This window comes from Pseudoliparis swirei, chromosome 10 (genome assembly GCF_029220125.1).
Source record: "Pseudoliparis swirei isolate HS2019 ecotype Mariana Trench chromosome 10, NWPU_hadal_v1, whole genome shotgun sequence".
In the NCBI taxonomy this organism is placed as follows: domain Eukaryota; kingdom Metazoa; phylum Chordata; class Actinopteri; order Perciformes; family Liparidae; genus Pseudoliparis; species Pseudoliparis swirei.
The window spans coordinates 7,399,593-7,418,178 of NC_079397.1; the positions used below are offsets into that span (position 1 = coordinate 7,399,593).

Consider the following 18,586-nt stretch of genomic DNA (forward strand, 5'->3'; position numbering starts at 1 on the left):
AGCGGCCCATCGCCGCCTCCAGCACATCTGGATGGTTTATCACTCTGGCAATGCTCTCCTCTATTGCCCGGGTCACAGCTATCTTGGCAGGGCGCTCGTTATGTGCTGAGCCCACCACGGGGGCAATTGTTTCCTCGATTATGAGCCAGACGTCTCAGGATGCATGGGAACACAAGAGGGTGAGGGATACAGAGAGAGAATAAGCAAAGGAGAGGGAAACTATGCCCTCACTTCCTTTCCTTTATCTGGTCTGGGTCTTTCTCACCTACTGTGCCCCAAAAGCACTTTGGGAATGGACGCCCGTGGCGTCTGCGGTATCACACTCTGTCACTGAGGCACACCGTCGGTAGCCATTGAATTTGACGGTCGACGGAGAGATTGAAATCATTCTCAGTGGAGAACAATGCAGTGTTTTGAGTTTAAATAAAAGATGTCTCTTTTCTTCCACGTGGAAGAGAATGATTGAGAAAAAATCTCCACAGGAGCCACAAACAATAAGGAAATGTAAATCAGCTGCCGTGGAGAGAGCAGGAGACAGATGTGTTTCGCTTTGGCCAGCACTCCATTTCTCATCCTATTAACTCCCTAATCAGACTGAGATGAGATTTGAATCGAGAAGAGGTAGAACGGAGGGAGTGTTAGGAAGTGGGAGATGGAGACAAAGAAAGGTGTGGCGTTAGCACTGCAGTCTATTAAGAGGGCAGAATCAGTCGCACATGCCAGGATCATAAGAATATTGTTCTTTCATTCTTTCTTGCCATCGTTAATGGCTAAAACAAACAGATTAATGAGGCTCCAGGCTTTACACAGGTCCAGGGAAATAGTTTGCTTTTGTTGGTATTAGGGAAGGTCCCACCTTCCGTTAAATCAAAAGGTGTGAAATATAATCCTCAATGCTCCACACAGATTTTCAGGTACATGAGCATTATAGGGATTTTATATTGTTCCTAAAGTGATGCTGACTCCTCCCCGTTTGCCTCTGTTCAGGATACCCAGCCGACGGTTTGAGGGATGTTGTCCCAATTATCTCGAAGCAGAAGCATTTGGCTGTGAAACGAAACCTTCTGTTGCACGCCCTGCTGTATGCTCTTTGTTTAGCCTGCATCTGGGTACAGCATATCACTGGAATGAGAAAAGTAGGGCATGATCAGATTTTCTGGCAAGAGCATTGTCTTCTTTCTTATCCTAAACATACCTTAACCCTTGTGTTGCCTTCGGGTCATTTTGACCCGATTCAATATTTAACCCTCCTGTCGCCTTCGGGTCAATTTGACCCGATTCAATGTTTAATGTCGGTGTTCTTTCGGGAGTCAACAAACAAACATAAAGTACCTCACACTTAAACTTGGAAAACAATATTAATTCTAATAATTTTCTGGAGATTTTAATAGCTGGGGTCATATTGACCTCAAGGGTAAAATATGTTAGTAAATATAAAGGTAACAGGAGGGTTAAACATTGAATCGGGTCATATTGACCCGAAGGCGACAGGAGGGTGAAACATTGAATCGGGTCAAATTGACCCGAAGGCAACACAAGGGTTAAACAAACTATTATAACTCCACAAATATGTTTTTAATTGCGTGATTCAACTTGGATATACCATATGTGTGTTCTTATCCATAATGTAGTCAAGAGATAGTTGTTAGCTCACTATCTGTTATTGCTACGGGTTAATTGTTGTAACTAAACAGCTTCAGGTGACTACCTTCTGGGCTGGAGCGGGGCCAACACCGCAGGAAACGGATTTGTGATCAAGCCATTGGTGGATCGGGACACAAGACTTTGAAGTGTGAATGGAACTAATCTGTTTGTGCAAGTGCTTCTTGCATGAGACCCATTGGATTATTTTAACCTGGCTATGCTATTTTAAGATAATGATCCTCATTAGCACAAATTAGTAATTACAATAAAACCAACCAAGCTGTATGTCACTCGATCGAGATCATGTCGTCGCAAACCCCCTTCAACAGTGATGTCCCGATATTACTCAAACAGGAAGCTCTTTTAATGTCAAGTTAACACCGCCGGGCGCCCTATGCTTTCCTCAGCTGTCTCGGTGGAGAGCGCACGAGGCTTCAACCTGCGACCCAGTCTCATTACGGTTCCCTCTGCCAGCAGCAGCGGGGCTTTTCATGGAGAGAACTAATTGGGTAATTAGGTCACTCTATCAAAGTCAGCCCTCTCAATGCCAGCCAATGCTGCTGTCTGATGTCTTGGGTGAGTTGCGCCCAGTCAGCAGAATCCAGTTCACATACGAGAGTTGGAAAAAGAACTGGTTGCATGCCTCATTGTACATTCCATCCCAATTTAACATGACACTGGTGATGCATCAAATGTTAGCCCGGCTGGATGTGTGCTGTGCAAACACAGCGTGTCCAGAACTTTAAAGGCTTTTCCACGCACATGTTGCTGGGAAAGAATTGCTCCACAGTCGGGGGATGCAACTCCCACCTTTTAATATTGAAATACTCTTTTAGTCCTGATAAGTAGTTGGTAATTACATTATATGGTTAGCATGATATTATGTGTTATGCAAGAAATCTAACATTTTCTAAATAGATTTGGGAGCATAACAATATTTTAATTAAAGTTTCCTAAACAAGTGGTAGGAATCTCTTCCCTGATCAGCCCAGTGTGCTTGAATGAGTTATCAGCGGTTTGAATTGGACATGACTTTAACGAGAACAATCCGGAAGATTGATCCCCTGGTGTCTTGCTTCAGTCCACAGCAGCTTTAAACAGTGCGCGTATGAACTCAGCCGTATCCCGCTGTTTCTTCAGGCATGTTTTAAACACTGCCCGCTACAGTGTCAACAGGCAGACCACACACTTATGGGATTAATAAAACGAGAGCAAATAATGAATGGCACCGTTAAAAGATGAAGGCTTGGGAGCCTAACACTGTATGTGTGTGTGGAAAGAGAGAGATGGAGAGAACTAGGGGGGTTAATTCAGGAAAAAAAGTGAAAAGTGGAATAAAAAGTAGTTATGAGGATCTAAAGTGTAAGAGATATGTGGAAGGTTCAAAGGCCTGGCGCCAGCGGGATGTTGCGTTTGACAGTTGGCTGGGGATTATGCCAGCCGTCCTCTATGGATACACGCAGATCACATGAAGGCAAATTAATCATAGTGAAACATGTTCCCAGAGATTTAAGTAACAGTAAAGCTGAAAACAGCAACATTTGAAAAAAACTGAAAGTAAATATAGAAAGTACCCCCATGGATTATGTATGGCTAACTGGGTTTGTATTTCAGTACAGGACAACTTACAATACAATACATTTCTTCCTAGACTATGTTTTGCCACATAATATAATACTTAAAATGGCCACAAATAAGGAATATATGCAGGGCTCTCAAGTTTTGAAGACAGGCAAGCGTGAGATTTCCATCAGCACCCGATACAGCTAACCGTTGCGCGCGCCGGCATCGAGCCGAAAAGAGTTGTTGACTTGAAGCCAAGAAATTATCCTAATCATATTTGCGAAAAAGTTGCTATCATGACTATTCAAATGGATATTTTAAAAATTGGTATAGAAAATGTATAGAAAATTGAAATTTGTCAGAATTTTGTTTTTACTTGCGAGGACATGCAGAAGCAGAATATCAATCTATTGTTGTGGAAGTCTGGCTTGCCAAACACAGGTGTGACTCGTAAACCTTAATTAGCTCTGGAGCGCTTTAATGGGGCAGGGCCATCGTTAGTGTGATTAGGTACACCTGTGCTTCTCCTGCCAGGAGTCAGAGTGTGCAACAGGAGAGAGGTCCAAGTAATATCTAAAGTGTAGCAAGTTTCATCGGATTCATCGATACCTTGAGCTGAAGGTGCCCATTTAATGAATCATGTAGGCATTAATCGTATAGTTTGAAATGACCACTAAATCACAAAGCCAGCTCATTTGAAGAACTGTATAGTGCCCTGCCAATGATATTCTGACCAGGGCAGGGTGTAGATTAGTAGGGAATTATTCAATTGTGTTAATGAAGATATATTTTCCAAAGAAAACAGACTTAAAGCAAAACAGGACAATACAACCCGCAAGGGATTGGTGTGTTTTAGTTAGCTAGAAAAGTTCCATTTATTTGTTGCTGAGTTTGTGAATTAATTCAGTCATACATCATTCTAATGCAGATACATCCTCCTTTCTCGCATGCTTGCAGGTGTGTGTTGTGGGATCGACCGGGCAGTCAGTTAAGGAACGATTTAGAAATAGACAAATCAGTGAGGGGTAAAAGGAAGCTCATTCACCTAAGTACCACAAATGATTCTCTTGCTGCAATTGGCTTATCTTCTGACGCCAAGCAGAATTGGATTTCTCAGACAGTTTCCTCCCTTGATAGGCAATGTGGGCTTACCATCAATAAGCACACCCCCTTTTTTTGTGTGTAAATGGAACACTCTCTCATCCTTTGTGTACCGCCTTTCAGCATGCAAATCAATATCCAATTTTTTTTCTCACTCTCACTTCCCCACTGCTCATCTAAAATGCTGAACTCCTTGAACTGGCCCTGTTCCATCTTACTATCGACAAGTGGATTTCTGTCACTAGCTGTACCTTCACGTCGTCCCTCAGCTAACACCTCATGAGGAAACATGCTTTTTCCATTTCAGATATGCAGAAATCAACTGGAGCCAGTATGTCACGGGAGTGAACGCTAAACCTCTTATTTTAATCCTAACATACATTTGTTATGGTTCACTCGATGTTTTCCATCAGCGTCCCTGAAAGCGTGCACGGCCTGACTCGAGCACGCTTATTGTAAGAGGGGGAATATTTCTCTCCAAAGTATATTACTGGGACAAATGAAAGCTTGTTCTTTGTGCTCTGTGTAGCTATTATCTGCCTATTGTGCAATTCATTCATTGCAGGATTATACAGAGTCTAAATTATTACTGTAGTAGAGTAAACTTAATTCAGAGATAAAAAGAAAAGTAGGGCTACTCTGGATCAACAGTTTGAGTTATAGAAGACATTGGAGGACATCAAAGACGAATCCAACTACTACTTGCATGTAAATTATCCTCCTCGTGTGCCATTTTCAAACCAAACAGAACAGCAATTAAATTGTGAAAGTATGCACATGTGTATGCACGCACACATCTAATTCCCCCCATGATAGGTTCAAATACAGTTCATATTACTCTGAAAAATTAAATGGGCTCAGAAATTAAGAAGTGAGCATCATCTGTGCTCATCACTCATGATGTTATGTTGTTTTTCGTCCATTAGGTAAACTCTGTTAACATGAATAACAAGCACGGTGTTAGTCAGGACTGCGGCAGCTTGTCTCTGTCAATAAACCTGTATGACATTTCAGTTTAATCTGAATGAAAGGCATTTCCCTCCCGACCGTCAACAATGAATGCAATTTAACAAGCCTCTGATCTAATTCCAAGGGTGTGATCTCACCACCTCGCCATGTCACAGCAACTGTATCTCAAACTGCAGACTTCCAGACTTCTCTACTGGCCTCCATTGTGAAGCAACTGAAATTAATTATAAGTGTGGCCCCGCAGCGTCAAATCACATTGTTCCCGTCTCTGGCTTTGAATTTAATTAATGCAGCATATATTTTCCTGAACCATTAACCAAATCTCATTTATGTTTCCTTCAAAGTATGTATCAATACTGGGGAGTTTCACAGCATTCAGTTTAGGCCCCAGTGACTCTTCGTTTAAAGGTGTTGCGTGACAGAGGACCAAATAGTAATCATGCTGCAGAATTAATGCTCGTATGAGTTGTAAACAGCATCTACATCATTCTTAAGCTGATTAGCAGTCACACTCACTGCCACCCTGACAGGCAACCAGGAAGGACTGAGAGACAAATCCTCTGGTGCTTTAAATGAACTTCAAAGTTGACCTCTACCAGGTCAGAAATGAGGCGAATGTGGTTTACTAATATTTGGAAAGGTGCAGTAATAATCTTTACTTCGTGGAAGTACGTTGATTTTTTTCTCTCTATTCGATGTAGCTCTTCTCTTCTTATCCTCCATTGTTATGACATATTCCATTAAAAAATGATTATTTCTTAATGTAAACACTCACGCTGTTGCTGACCAAAAGAGACACCCATTACAGCGCCCAGCTGTCCAAATCCCAACGTGTCTTTCACCAGTATGAACGTTGTATTCCACTAGTTCCATGTAAAACGAGCCGTGTTGTTTCTGGCTAGGATGCATTTGGATGTTTAGAAGTATGCTAGCGTTTCAAATAACTGTATAATTGAACATGAGTTTGGTTTATGCCCTAGGAAGCTATCAAAAACATTCCAGAGATTGATTTCCACAGTTTATCTTTCTGTAGGGGATAGTGGGGTAATACTTTTACAGGCTTTAGAATTCATACCCTAACAGCTCATACAAAATGACTGTAGCATCCTTTTATTAACTTGTTGTATACGGTGACCCCCAGTACATTTATACGACCAATGATGCTCTGAACAAGATCGTGACAGTTATTGAAATACCCCTTCCAAATGAAAACAAATTCAGGTGCTGTGGAATGCAGACTAAACATTGCGGCTTTTGGCAGTGTTGATTTAGGGTTTTTCTTTTCGCATGACTTCTTTTTTTTAAATTCTCTCCTGTCTTTCAGAAAAAGAACATCAGTGTTTTGCTGAGTCTTGGCACGCTGGCTTCCTGGGGAGTGATCCTGCTGTCGGCTCGCTTCTACTGGATGGGTAATAAGCCTCCCAACTTCTCCAACTCCGACAACCCTGCGGCTGACTCGCCACATGTTCTCACTCGAACGCTCACGTTCCTCCACCTGCCGGTGGCCAACGCGTGGCTGCTGCTGTGCCCCGACAAGCTCAGTTTTGATTGGTCCATGGACGCTGTGCCCTTGGTCAGGTCCTTGGCCGACTGGAGGAACCTTTACACTGTTGCCTTCTATGGTGGATTTGTCCTCCTGAGTTTGTTCGGCATCCGTGGCCGCACCTCCATATCCAAGGAGACCAATGGGAAAGCCTATGTGACTAATGGGAAATCAATCACCAATGGGAATGGTTACCATGCTCCTGACACGAACCATAACACAGACCCGGCCCCGGTGAAGACCACCCTTAACGGGTCAGCTGGACTCCACCACTACCCTGCGCTGACGTCCCTGCCCCCTACAGAAAACCTAGTACTATTTTCATTAGGGATTGTCTCCTTGCCTTTCATCCCAGCCACAAACCTGTTCTTTTATGTCGGCTTTGTTATTGCAGAGAGGGTTCTGTACATCCCCAGTATCGGCTTTTGTTTGCTGGTTGCTGCCGGTGCGAGACACCTGTACGTTAGACTGAGGACTAGAGGCTGCAGGGCCTTCATGTTGTGTCTCTGTGCGGGACTAGTCCTGCTGAATGGACTCCGAACTGTTCAAAGGAACAGGGACTGGAGCAACGAGGAGAATCTCTACAAGTCTGGGATCAGTGTGAATCCTGCGAAAGGTAAGAGACGGGCGGCAGTTATCATTAGAGATATGTGTCAACGGGGCAACCATGGGGCCCTTTAAATGGACCAGAAACATGTATGTTCATAGAACAATTCAAATGGGATTAAAAAAATATTTGTCTCGCAGTTTACGACTGTACTTTTTTTTTTTTTACGACATAAGTTTCTGCGAGAAAAGTCTCCGCTTTGGAAACTTTTGCCAATATTTTTTATTTCATTCACAAATTTATATAATGACAAGACAAATGTATTTCAGCAAATTGCGGCAATAACACTCTCTAAAAATGAATGCCGACGTTGTGTCACCTTTCCCTGACTCATGTCTCCTGTAGCCTGGGGAAACTTGGGGAACGTACTCAAGAACCAGGGCGAGATAGCGGAGGCAGAGCAGGCGTACAGAAACGCTCTGCACCACCGCAGGAACATGGCCGACATGCTGTATAACCTGTGAGTATTAAAGGGCGCCGGCTCCCCCTCCCCCTGGTTGCAAAGTCTTGACACGGACAGGTACTGATTCCTCCGATCCATCTCTTGAGACAAGAAAGGCAGAGGGGGGGGGGGAAGGGAAATAGAATACTGAAAGACAGAGTGACAGGCAGGAAGATCTTAAAGACAGCGGAAATAGATCTAATGCACGAGGAAAGAAGTGAGACTCAGAGCTGCTTGTGGTGAAGAGGAAATCCCTCTTTGTACCTTCGGCTGATGGTTTGATCGGGCTTTGTTTTGTGGGATCTGTTGGAGGACACGAGCCGGGAACACAGAGTGTTATGAAAGGGGCCAGAACCTCGGAGCAGACCCGTGGCTCTCCTGCGGTCACAGTTATTTTCTCCCCACTCCTCTATTCCCGCTCAAGTTACGTGGGTCAGGAATCTGGCCATGTAACATGAGGGAAAAGTGAAAACCTGTTGATGGTGTTTTGGCATTCTTTGAAACTGAAACCGGTCGGGTGTATTGGGGCTTCTGCTTAGGTATATTGGATAAATGATACAGTGGCCGCTATAGTTTTCGTGTGTTTTATTCCTCAGACCCTTCAACACTTTGACACGCTGTAATCAAAGTAGCGAGACTAATCCTCAGTTACGCAATTAATGCTGTTTTTAAAATGTCTCACATCTCTGCATTTCTTTTGTCTTTCAGTGGCTTGCTGCTGCAGGAGAACGAGCGTTTTTCTGAAGCACTGCATTATTACAAACTGGCCATTGGGAGTCGGCCAACACTGGCATGTAAGTAAACCCAAAGAAAAGTCTTATCTTGTGGTGGTGGTTATGATCAGGGGAAGCGTTCGATGTAGGCGATTCGATTTTCTCCCTGATTGATTAAATCGGATCTGAGCCAAGGGCCGTTATTGGATCCTCATCATGGTCCAATTTGAGTGCTGAAGAAGACGTTCTCCTTCCACATACTCATTTGGAGGGCCATATTCAGGCTATTTCAGCTTGACGGTGAAACGATGAGATTCAATCTCACACTTGAGTGCCTGCATGCGAGATGAGGGGCCATTTCATGAGAGAGGACGGGACAGGTTCCAGACTGCTTTTTCAACTTGATAAGTTATCTTCACTTCGCTCTTCACTTCATCTCCGTGTAGCCTCATTTCTTTTCTTATGGTAATTTCATCTGCGTGTGAACTCTGTGCCGGCCCCCTTTTTTATGCTGCATGTCCCATTTTACCCCAACTGGATGTGTGAATGTATCAGGAATGACTTGGATTGAGCTGTTTGCGTTTTGTCTATTCAAAGATCCATCAGGGCATACGTGAGTGACAGCAGGCTCTTAATCCCGGGGTTTTGAAATCGTCTGTTGAAATGTCCTCTCCTCCTCACAGCGGCCTACTTGAACACAGGAATCATCCTGATGAACCAGGGCAACCTGCAGGAGGCCAAGCGCACCTTTCTGACTTGTGCCGACATTCCCGATGAGAACTTGAAGGACCCCCACGCCCACAAGAGCTCCGTCACCAGCTGCCTGTACAACCTGGGGAAACTGCTCCATGAACAGGGCCACCAGGAGGTCAGGAGCATTTAGAAATGAAACCGTGATGATAGTGTATACGTGATAAGTAAGAGTCCCTCATCTTCATTGCGCCGCTTTAAAACCAAAACGGCCCTCTTTTCCTCGGCTTCAGGAGGCGCTGTCTGTTTATCAGGAAGCGGTCCAGAAAATGCCCAGACAGTTCGCTCCGCACAGCCTTTTCAACATGATGGGTAAGTCTCACCCTGACTCTTTGTTTGTAATGCAGAACTGAAAATGGAGTATGAAAAAAGTCACTCCTTGGTTGATATTTGCCTTGAAATTAGATTTGAAATTTGTATTTTGATGAACAGAATCATTTGATACGTATAACTATGAAGAACAGCGTCGTGCTTGTTTTATAATGTGAGTAAAACGACGTCGCATTGGGTCAACCTTGGCTTGAGTTTCAATGATTTATTTGAAATGTTTGTTTCAATTGTCTTTTATGATTTTCTGTTTCATCTGTACTTTGAGTTGAATTGAACAAATTGACATTAACTTGCTGCCAAAAAACGACAACCTCCAGAGGACTTGGACCGCGGGTTTGATTCCAACGCTGCGCAGACGTTGTGTCCTCTTGCAGAGGATTGAGGCTAATCCGTGCAATACATCACATCCCTCTCTTTGTTATTGTAACACTAATTACATTATTGGAAGCTCATCCCGACGGCTCGGCTGAGATTGCAGGACGAGCCGATGAGGACGGGATATGTGTTTAGTCAGGTGGAGGGAAGAGAGTGTTTGCATTAGTGCGACGTCCGGGGGCTTCTTTGTTTAGGCTGATGTCAGAGGCCCACAGCTTGTCTTCACTTCAAACTGAATCTTATAGAGAGTTACACACAATTGTCTTTTCTAGGCTTCATTAATGGGCTGGCTCGGGAAAACGCCAAACATTGGAGGATTCTTTTGAGAAGCAGTGTTAATATTAACCTTGTATCTATGCAGCAGGCTGGGGGGGAGGGGGGGGGGCAGAAGCCCATTAACTTTTTGCAGACTTTATTGTGGTGTCGATCTTTTTCCATCAATGTACACCGGAAAGCCCAAAATGAGGTAATATTCAGATGTTTTGCCGCGTCACAATTCATTGGACAGTCAAGGCGCTCACCTGTAAATATTATGTTCCACAATTCCCACACAATTCTTCTCTGGTAAAACGTCTTGACAACAAATAAACTATGCAAAAGGAAAGCTTTATGCACTGTTAAAAAAAAGAAAAACTAGAAATAAAAATGTTTTGATTTTGAGTCCGTAGACGACTTTGTAGTCTTTGATGGATGACGGCTTGGCCTACAATCGTCAGTGAAAGACCAGGACACCACCTTGGTTTGGTCTACACACACATGTAGTGTTGGAGGTCGGGAGAACGGTGTGTAATGGATTAGCACAGGAGCAAACCGACGTGCGTTTCAGCTGTCGGCACTGAAACTGCATTTCCTGCAGTAAATGCAGTTTCATGTTTCCCTTTGTTTTATTCAGAACCATCTCCCCCAAAACACACATTCTGACTCTTGCTGTGTGTTGTGTTTTAGGAGAGGCCTACATGAGGCTGAACAAGCCGGACGAAGCGGGTCACTGGTACAGAGAGTCCCTCAGGGCCAAGCCGGACCATATCCCAGCCCACCTTACTTATGGCAAACTCCTGTCCAGCATTGTGAGTCCCATTACAGACACACACACACACACACTCACACAATGAGTCATAAGGTAAGCCAAAGCATTCTCTTAGTAACCATTGCAGTGGTTAACTACCTGGCAAAGTGTAATTAAACGTGGATCTGAAGTGGCAGCCGAGTGGAGTGATGAATAATGCATATTGAGTGACTGATGGGAGCGAAGCTATCGGTTCCTCTGCAGAGCCTGGAGAGCTTTGATCATTGTTCTGAGATGGGAGCTTCTCAAATATGCACGCAAAACCAACTCTTCTCCTATGATCAGAAGAAGTCAGCTAGAGGAATTGTGCTTGTTTATGAATATATTGTTTGACATCAAATGCTACAAGTGATGGCAACGATAATCATTTTTTCCGGTGGCTTTGAATTGACCCTGATGTTGGACCGATGGCGAATAGATTATTAGAGAACAGCCAAATCGTCGCAGCATGAAGTCACATCTGATGTCTGGAGGTCACAGACATGGGGATGAGCGCCATCCCTCTGTGATTGGACCACTTCCAGATGATGTGTCGCTCACCCACATGTGAGTGAAGACGTAGAGGGCACACACGTTCGCCCTTCCAATGTTTGCTTTTTTTCCAGACCGAAAACCCCCTCCACTCTCCATCCTCCCACCATCGCTCCCATTCCACTGAAAACAAACACACGTTTGTGTGACAACAGATGTGTTCACAGCCGAGTCAAGTTTAGATGTCGGGAGTTGAACTGTGTGACCTCTCGAGGCGTTTGACCTCCTCCCTTCCACGGCCTTGGGTGCTGAGGGAAACAACCTGCAAGTGCCTTCCTTGCAGCTGCAACCCATCCTGGCTGCACACTTTATTCCTGATCATTTCCTCCCCTTGTTGGAAGATTTAAAGATACACACACACACACACACACACACTCCACCCGTAAAGCGCAGGTTCAGATCAGTCGCCCGCTGTTGCTGGACATCTGCTGTGCTCCCTCAGGCTCAGGACTGCAGATCCACGCAGGGCCCCGGCTCTCGGAGGGGCCCCCTTCACTGCTACAGGGCTTAAGGAACAGGAGATTGGACGGACTTTGGACAACGGGCCAGTGGACAGGCTTATAATGCAATTACTCTCCTTCCTTATTAAATCACTCCCATCAGCTCCAGTTCTGGCGGTCCTGCCGCAGTCGATCGACAATACAGACCCGGGGAGGAAAGGTCCAACTGGAGTCTGGTACCGTGGTTCACCACAGCGAGAACTGTACTGCGGTTTTTCTCGCGTTGTATTGCGCGTCAACTTTCAAAGTGTCCATCTCTCGCTTCTTTAAAGCCACACAATAATGCAGCTGAAACCTGATAGTCTTGTCCCCATCCGGATCCTTCAACAAATAACAAGTGCTCCTCCTAAAGCCACGACTTTGCCTCCAAAGTCAAAGTGCCTACGAATAGGCCCAGTGTCACATTACAGCCCTGCTGTCTGTTGGAGATCTCTGGAGTCAGAAGGATGCGGTCAGTCAACGCTGAGCCGGCTCATGAAAGTGAACTCGGCCGACGCTCAAAAGAGCAACAAAAAGATGATCACACATCTTGTAATCCTTTCGGAAAAAAGAGCACACAAGTAAATTGTCTAGATAGTTGTTTAAAATAAGAGAATTCACTTAATATAAATGATGAATGGCTCCACCCGAACAGGACTGAACCGCTCTCATTTCACTTCTGATGGAGGTCTGGGGGAAAGGGTGAACTGAATGTATGGAGGAAAGTGCCAAAGAAAAAGTGAAACAAGCCATGGTGGCCCTATATTTGCTCATTTATTTCGAGTGATTGCGGGCGTGTTAAGCTAATAAGGAATATGTAACGGGCCCAGTCCTCTCATTTCTTGTTGCTTGGCAAGTCCATCGGCAATATGGAAGCAATCGGAGCTGAAGCATGAAACAAAAGAGGTGGAGAAACTGAGTCTCGTGCCCACAGAAGCAATATGTTCAGCAGTGTGGTTGCAAGCACACACACACACACAGACACACACACACACACACACACACCTTGAAGTTTCTTCTGTAAAGTCTAGGCATTGGAGCTGCTGTACTATATTCTTTATGAACCTACGTTTCCTGCTGTTATGAAGCCTCGACTGATGCATTTCAGTGCATTGAAATAATGCTTCAAGCAGAAACGATGAATTGCAAGAGAGATTTGTGCCGCTCTGTGTGTGTGTGTGTGTGTGTGTGTGTTCACATTTGTGTTGTTATTTATGCTGCATACTGTTGGTATTGAACCACAATCTTACTTTGACTCCTGTGTCCTTGTAGTCCTAAACTGCAGCGTGCCCATCAGGAGGGCATCTTAATCTGCCTGAGCATATTGACAAACATATGGCTACCCAGATATTTAAGTCCAAGTCCTTCTGGTTGCCTCAGGTGTCTGGCCCCCGGTAAACATCCTGCAGGTCTACTATATTTATATTTGGGTCAATGTGTGTCTTGTGCCATTGCAGACAAACTAAATATACTAAATACATATGACAACATGTTCCCCCCGTTAACAAAACTATTCTTTAATGTTAAGGTGTAATATCCTTCCTTCTTCTTTTAGGGGCAGAAGACCGAAGCAGAGAAGTACTACCTGAGAGCGATTCAGATAGACCCGACTCAAGGCAACTGCTACATGCACTACGGTAAGACCACATGTCGAAGGTTTTCCTTCTGTGGAAAAGACAAACATTTCCAGCAACGCCTGTTTGAAACATTAGAATCCTAAACGTATGGATGCCTGTGTGCTCGTAAATGTCTCTTGTGGTTGAATGAGAATTTCATTTCAAGTCGTTTTCTACCAACTGTAATGCGGCTGATTGACTGTAATTCGAACCTCTGCCATGCCGCACTTGTAGGGTTTACTGTAACGACCGCGCTTTGCTCTGGTGAGCTGCACTCGGGACGATGATTCGGACCCTTTCATCCGAGACCTTTACTTTGTAGAGTCACCTTCAGACCCACAGGGTGTCCGCGGGGCCTTAAAAAGTCTTAAAGTCTTACATTTCACTGGTTTATTCCTGTAGACACGCTGGACCCAGAGTCCTGAAACACACCAGCTCCTCTTACAGCTGCTGTCGAACACCGCCCTGGATACAAGCTTGCAGCTGATGTAACCTGATAGGAGTTTTGGAAAGAACCAAAGTCTTAATCATTTGGAAGTGTCAACTACTATGCTGTTCTTTGATAATGTCCCCCTCCAAATAGTCATGTTTGATCAATCCCTGCACCGCTGTAACAGATGTGTATGCGTGTAAGATCGTTTCATTTACTTTTGGTGTCAGTGCTGCGAGCGTTGGAGCTGTTCCAGGTGTTGCGGATGCTGCAAAAACACACACACACACACACACACACAAGGCTCTGTTTATCTGGGTGGGGGGGCCGGGATTAGGGGACATTGTTTGCCATTCGGCCCAGAGAGTTAAGGTCCGTGCTGCTCTTGATGCAGTGTTGCATATCAGTTGGGAGACACGGGCTCCGTGCCGCTCCGTGCCGCTATCGTCAGGATATTTCTAGGAAATGAAATGTGTCCCTGCGGCCCCATTGTGCGCCGGCCCTCTCTCCTCTTCCTTATCTCTCTCGGGTTCCTCCCGGCGCTTTCTCTGCGCTGGATATCTCGGGGGTTGGAGACGGCCGTGTTGCTGTCTTTGGACCACGCGGTTTCCCTCTTACACTCTTTTTCTCCCCGTCGGCCCTTCTGGCTGTTTAATTGTATCCCACCGTATCTTGCAGCTTCTCGCCACGGGTGCTGTTTATTTGGACCGGTCCCCTCCCCCCCCCCCTTTCTTTATCGCACATCTGGCTGCGTTGGCTCTCCTGGGTCCACTGGATGAGCTCCAGGTGTTGAGTGTGTAAGGAGAGATGGTGTCGGTCCACATTGCAACACGACTGATGCGCACACAAACACACACACACGTATGAGAGAGGGGAAAAGAAGCGAGGACACGCAGGCCGAGAGCTAACCCCCCCCCCCCCCCCCCACACACACACACACCCCCACCTTCCTGCCATTGTTCACAGTAACTCATTTAAATGGAAACGGTCCCGCATGTGACCCGGTTCTAAATGGTCCTCCTTGGCGTGCACCTATTCAGCAATGTCATGCGGCCCGAGCTCAGCTGTTGACGTACAGCCTGCTGAGGCAGCCACTTGTGGGTGCCGATACACCAGGTGGCCGGACTCCCTCAGGACGACGCACCTCCGTCTCATCTGCGCTCTCAAGACAACCATCCTCTCGCGTTGCTGCCGCCAGCTCCGCCTCCCGGATGCACTTCCTGTGGCGCTCTTCCGCTGCCAGTGTTGCCAGGTCCGCGGTTTTTCCGCGGAATTGGGCTACTTTTGAAGTGTTGCCGCGGGTTAAATTTCTTGTCCGCTGGTTCGGGTAGACCTATTTTACATGAATATCTTTAAATAAAAATCCATATTTTAAATGAAATAATTTATTTATACCCAAATCCTACAAAACTGACTCCAGATCAGCACGTACACACATGGACATGGACTTTAAAAGCAGTGTATATGGTTTGACATGGGCATATTTTGAGTTCTGATATTGGGCTGGTTTTATTGGCCATTGGGCTGGTTTTGTCACACAGACCTGGCAACCCTGTCCGCTGCATTCGTCTTCCTTTGTCTCTCCCCGATGATCTCCGTCTTTGTTTGACTGTCTTCTCCCTTCAGTGCGACACGTGTTTAGCGTGTCTTTAGCAAGTGTTTAGCGTGTCGGCGCGCTGACATTTATTATATATTTGACCTGATGAATGGTGCTAGATGAAAAGAGAGATTCATCCCGAGGGGCACGTGGAGGGATCGCCTTGCAATTGAATCCACACTTTCACCAGTTTGTCGGCTATTCAATGAAAACAACAACAAAGGGTCAACCTCATAGTGGCCCTTAAGAAGCCGTCAAGGGTCACCGAAGTCAGTTGGAATCGTCATGTGGGGACCATCGATATCTGGCAAATTTCATCCAGTCGTTGAGATATTTCAGTCTGGAAGTAAAAGTCACACCGAGAAGCACCAAACAGAACTTTACGACGCCCAAGTAGTAAATGCTCTTCCTCCCCCGTCTTCCTCTCTCTCCTCCAGGCCAGTTCCTGCTGGAGCAGACTCGTCTCGGCGAGGCGGCGGAGATGGCGGAGCGAGCTGCAGAGCTGGACAGCTCGGAGTTTGACGTGGTGTTCAGTGCTGCTCACATGCTCAGGTTGGCCAAACTGCTCTCACACACACACACACACACACACACAGCCACTTCAAGAAGCTTATTGTACAGAAAATGGTATTATTGTTATAAGTCAGTGCTCCCATAAAAGCTATTATGTATTACATATATCAACGGCAGCGTAGTTTCAGTCTATCATACTGATGTTTCTTACGTTCCAACGCTTGTAAAAGACGGCGTTGGAGAATTTTCCCCTCAAAGTTTGGCAAGTGCGTGCACAGGCAGCGCATAATAAGTCATAAAACGCGTCAAAGCCGTCTGCAAATGTCCTCTCCGACCAGCAACTCTAGGAAATATTGGAGCGGTGTGCCACCATTGCTTTTTGCTCCACATATCTGGAGAAGTCATTACTACTTGCAAGCGCAACTCTAAATGCAACGCCACGGAGGATTTGTGGGAAAGGGAAAGTCTCTTTTGGAAACGGCAAAATCTAAATGACAGATCACTCTGCCGGATTCTGGTCGAAATGGTTGTTTTCGGCTGAGACATTAATCTAAAACTGAAAAGGATTGGGTTTAAGGAATGTGACACACCTGTGTCATTAGCTGCTCTACTGATAATAAAGGTGAGCTTTGCATATTGACTGACCATAATAACCAGGATTATAAAAACGAGCCGATAAATCGGTTTAATGGAAGCTTTTCCTTTCAACGCCAACAGTTCATTGCAGCAAACTCTTATAATTCAAATATTGTGTTGGTATATGATTTCTTTCTTAAAGCCGGGTTAAACCATAATGCATGTTTTTCTGCCCAGTTTTACTTTCCATAAAACCTGACTTCCTGAATCTTTATTTCCTCTGCAGCACTAGACCAAACACAACAAAGACCAAGGAAGCTATAAGATGATGACTCTGATCGTCATTCATGAACACTGAAGCCCCGATAAAGTGTTGCATGCATTCCCAAGACCTCTTGGACTTGAGTCAGTCTTATAAATATTAATAACCACGTCAGGAAAGAATGGTTTCCTTGATTTTATTAGCTTTGGCACTGTAAAGTCCGGTCCATGTATTCTTTGGATACAATAGTATGGAGCAGATTAACTGACCGGTTCGGCGAAGTGTTTCTGGCATACAAAACATAAATCTCTCTTCATTATACTACTAAATAATAAGTGAAGCATAATGGAGTTCAAATCAACGCCCCAATAAGAAATCTAAACTGCATTATCAAGATACATGATCACTTCTTACTCTGGGAAGAAATGTCTCGCCTGTAAAACTAAAGTATTTAAATAAATAAAAAACATATTGTTCAAGCATAGACAAACACAAACATTCACAATACACAATGTCAAAAAAGACATGAGAGATTTTAGTTTCAACGTCAAGTATTTCAAAGTTATTCCACCACGAAGATCTGATGTTTTCCAATCACCTCGGAAGCATTTTTATTGATTAGCTGCACAATAATAAAGGGGGTAAAATTATCAGTCATTTGTATTGGTACAATATTATGAACATAAACTGTGTTATGTCACATTCTTACTCTTCCTTTCTCTCTGCTCTTCTTTCTCTTCAGACAGGCCAGTCTTAATGAGGCAGCAGAGAGGCAGTATGAGCGTGCAGCCAGCCTGAGATCAGACGTGAGCACACACACACACTCAGTAAATTACATTTACGGCAGAATGTTACCCATCATTCTGCCATAACATTAATATACTTTTGTTCCTGGCAACTAGAGGGTATGAAATGGAAGACGGTGTTCTGTTCCGTGAGCCCACTTTGCTTTATGCAAACACAAAAGACCCCAAAGAGAGTTCAGTCGTCGCTGTCGCCTGTAATCAAACTCACCCGTTCAGCTCCCAAAGCCTTGAGGGATGCCATGTCTCTGGATATCGGCGCACGCGGCCGAGGAAGTTGGGGGCTATTATATCCAGTTTCTGGACATCAATCAGTCACTTCAAAGAAAAAGGGGTCTGCGAGAAGTGAGCTGGAGTCAAAGGAACCCCTGTGTTCTCAGACCTGGAAGAGCTTCCTGCCGTCATCTGTCATGTCGGTCTGCTTAGCGCTGGTCTGCTGTGTGACTTGTGTTGTATCGACATGCTTCTCATATATATGTATCTTCTCTTGTCCTGTGTCCTGAGTGATGGTGATAAGGCCACACTATGAGCTATTCAGTCCCTGCAATTACAAATGGATGAAATGTGCTAATATTTGACACAATTTTTTCTTGAAAGTTGTAATCCCTAAAATGTCAATCCTATTCGATTTGGCAACCACTGAGGTTACCGTGACGGCAAGCACAACTTGACCAGC

General features: G+C 44.9%; 1 protein-coding gene across 1 annotated transcript in view; it reads left to right on the top strand.

The window, feature by feature from the left end:
* tmtc2a (transmembrane O-mannosyltransferase targeting cadherins 2a) overlaps nucleotides 1-18,586 on the top strand; it is a 45,706-nt gene that overhangs the window by 24,209 nt on the left and 2,911 nt on the right. The window contains 9 exon segments of the mRNA XM_056425214.1: nucleotides 6,602-7,436; nucleotides 7,773-7,887; nucleotides 8,578-8,663; nucleotides 9,266-9,450; nucleotides 9,566-9,644; nucleotides 10,983-11,104; nucleotides 13,669-13,750; nucleotides 16,194-16,308; nucleotides 17,850-17,913. Coding sequence (XP_056281189.1) covers nucleotides 6,602-7,436; nucleotides 7,773-7,887; nucleotides 8,578-8,663; nucleotides 9,266-9,450; nucleotides 9,566-9,644; nucleotides 10,983-11,104; nucleotides 13,669-13,750; nucleotides 16,194-16,308; nucleotides 17,850-17,913 — 1,683 coding nt within the window.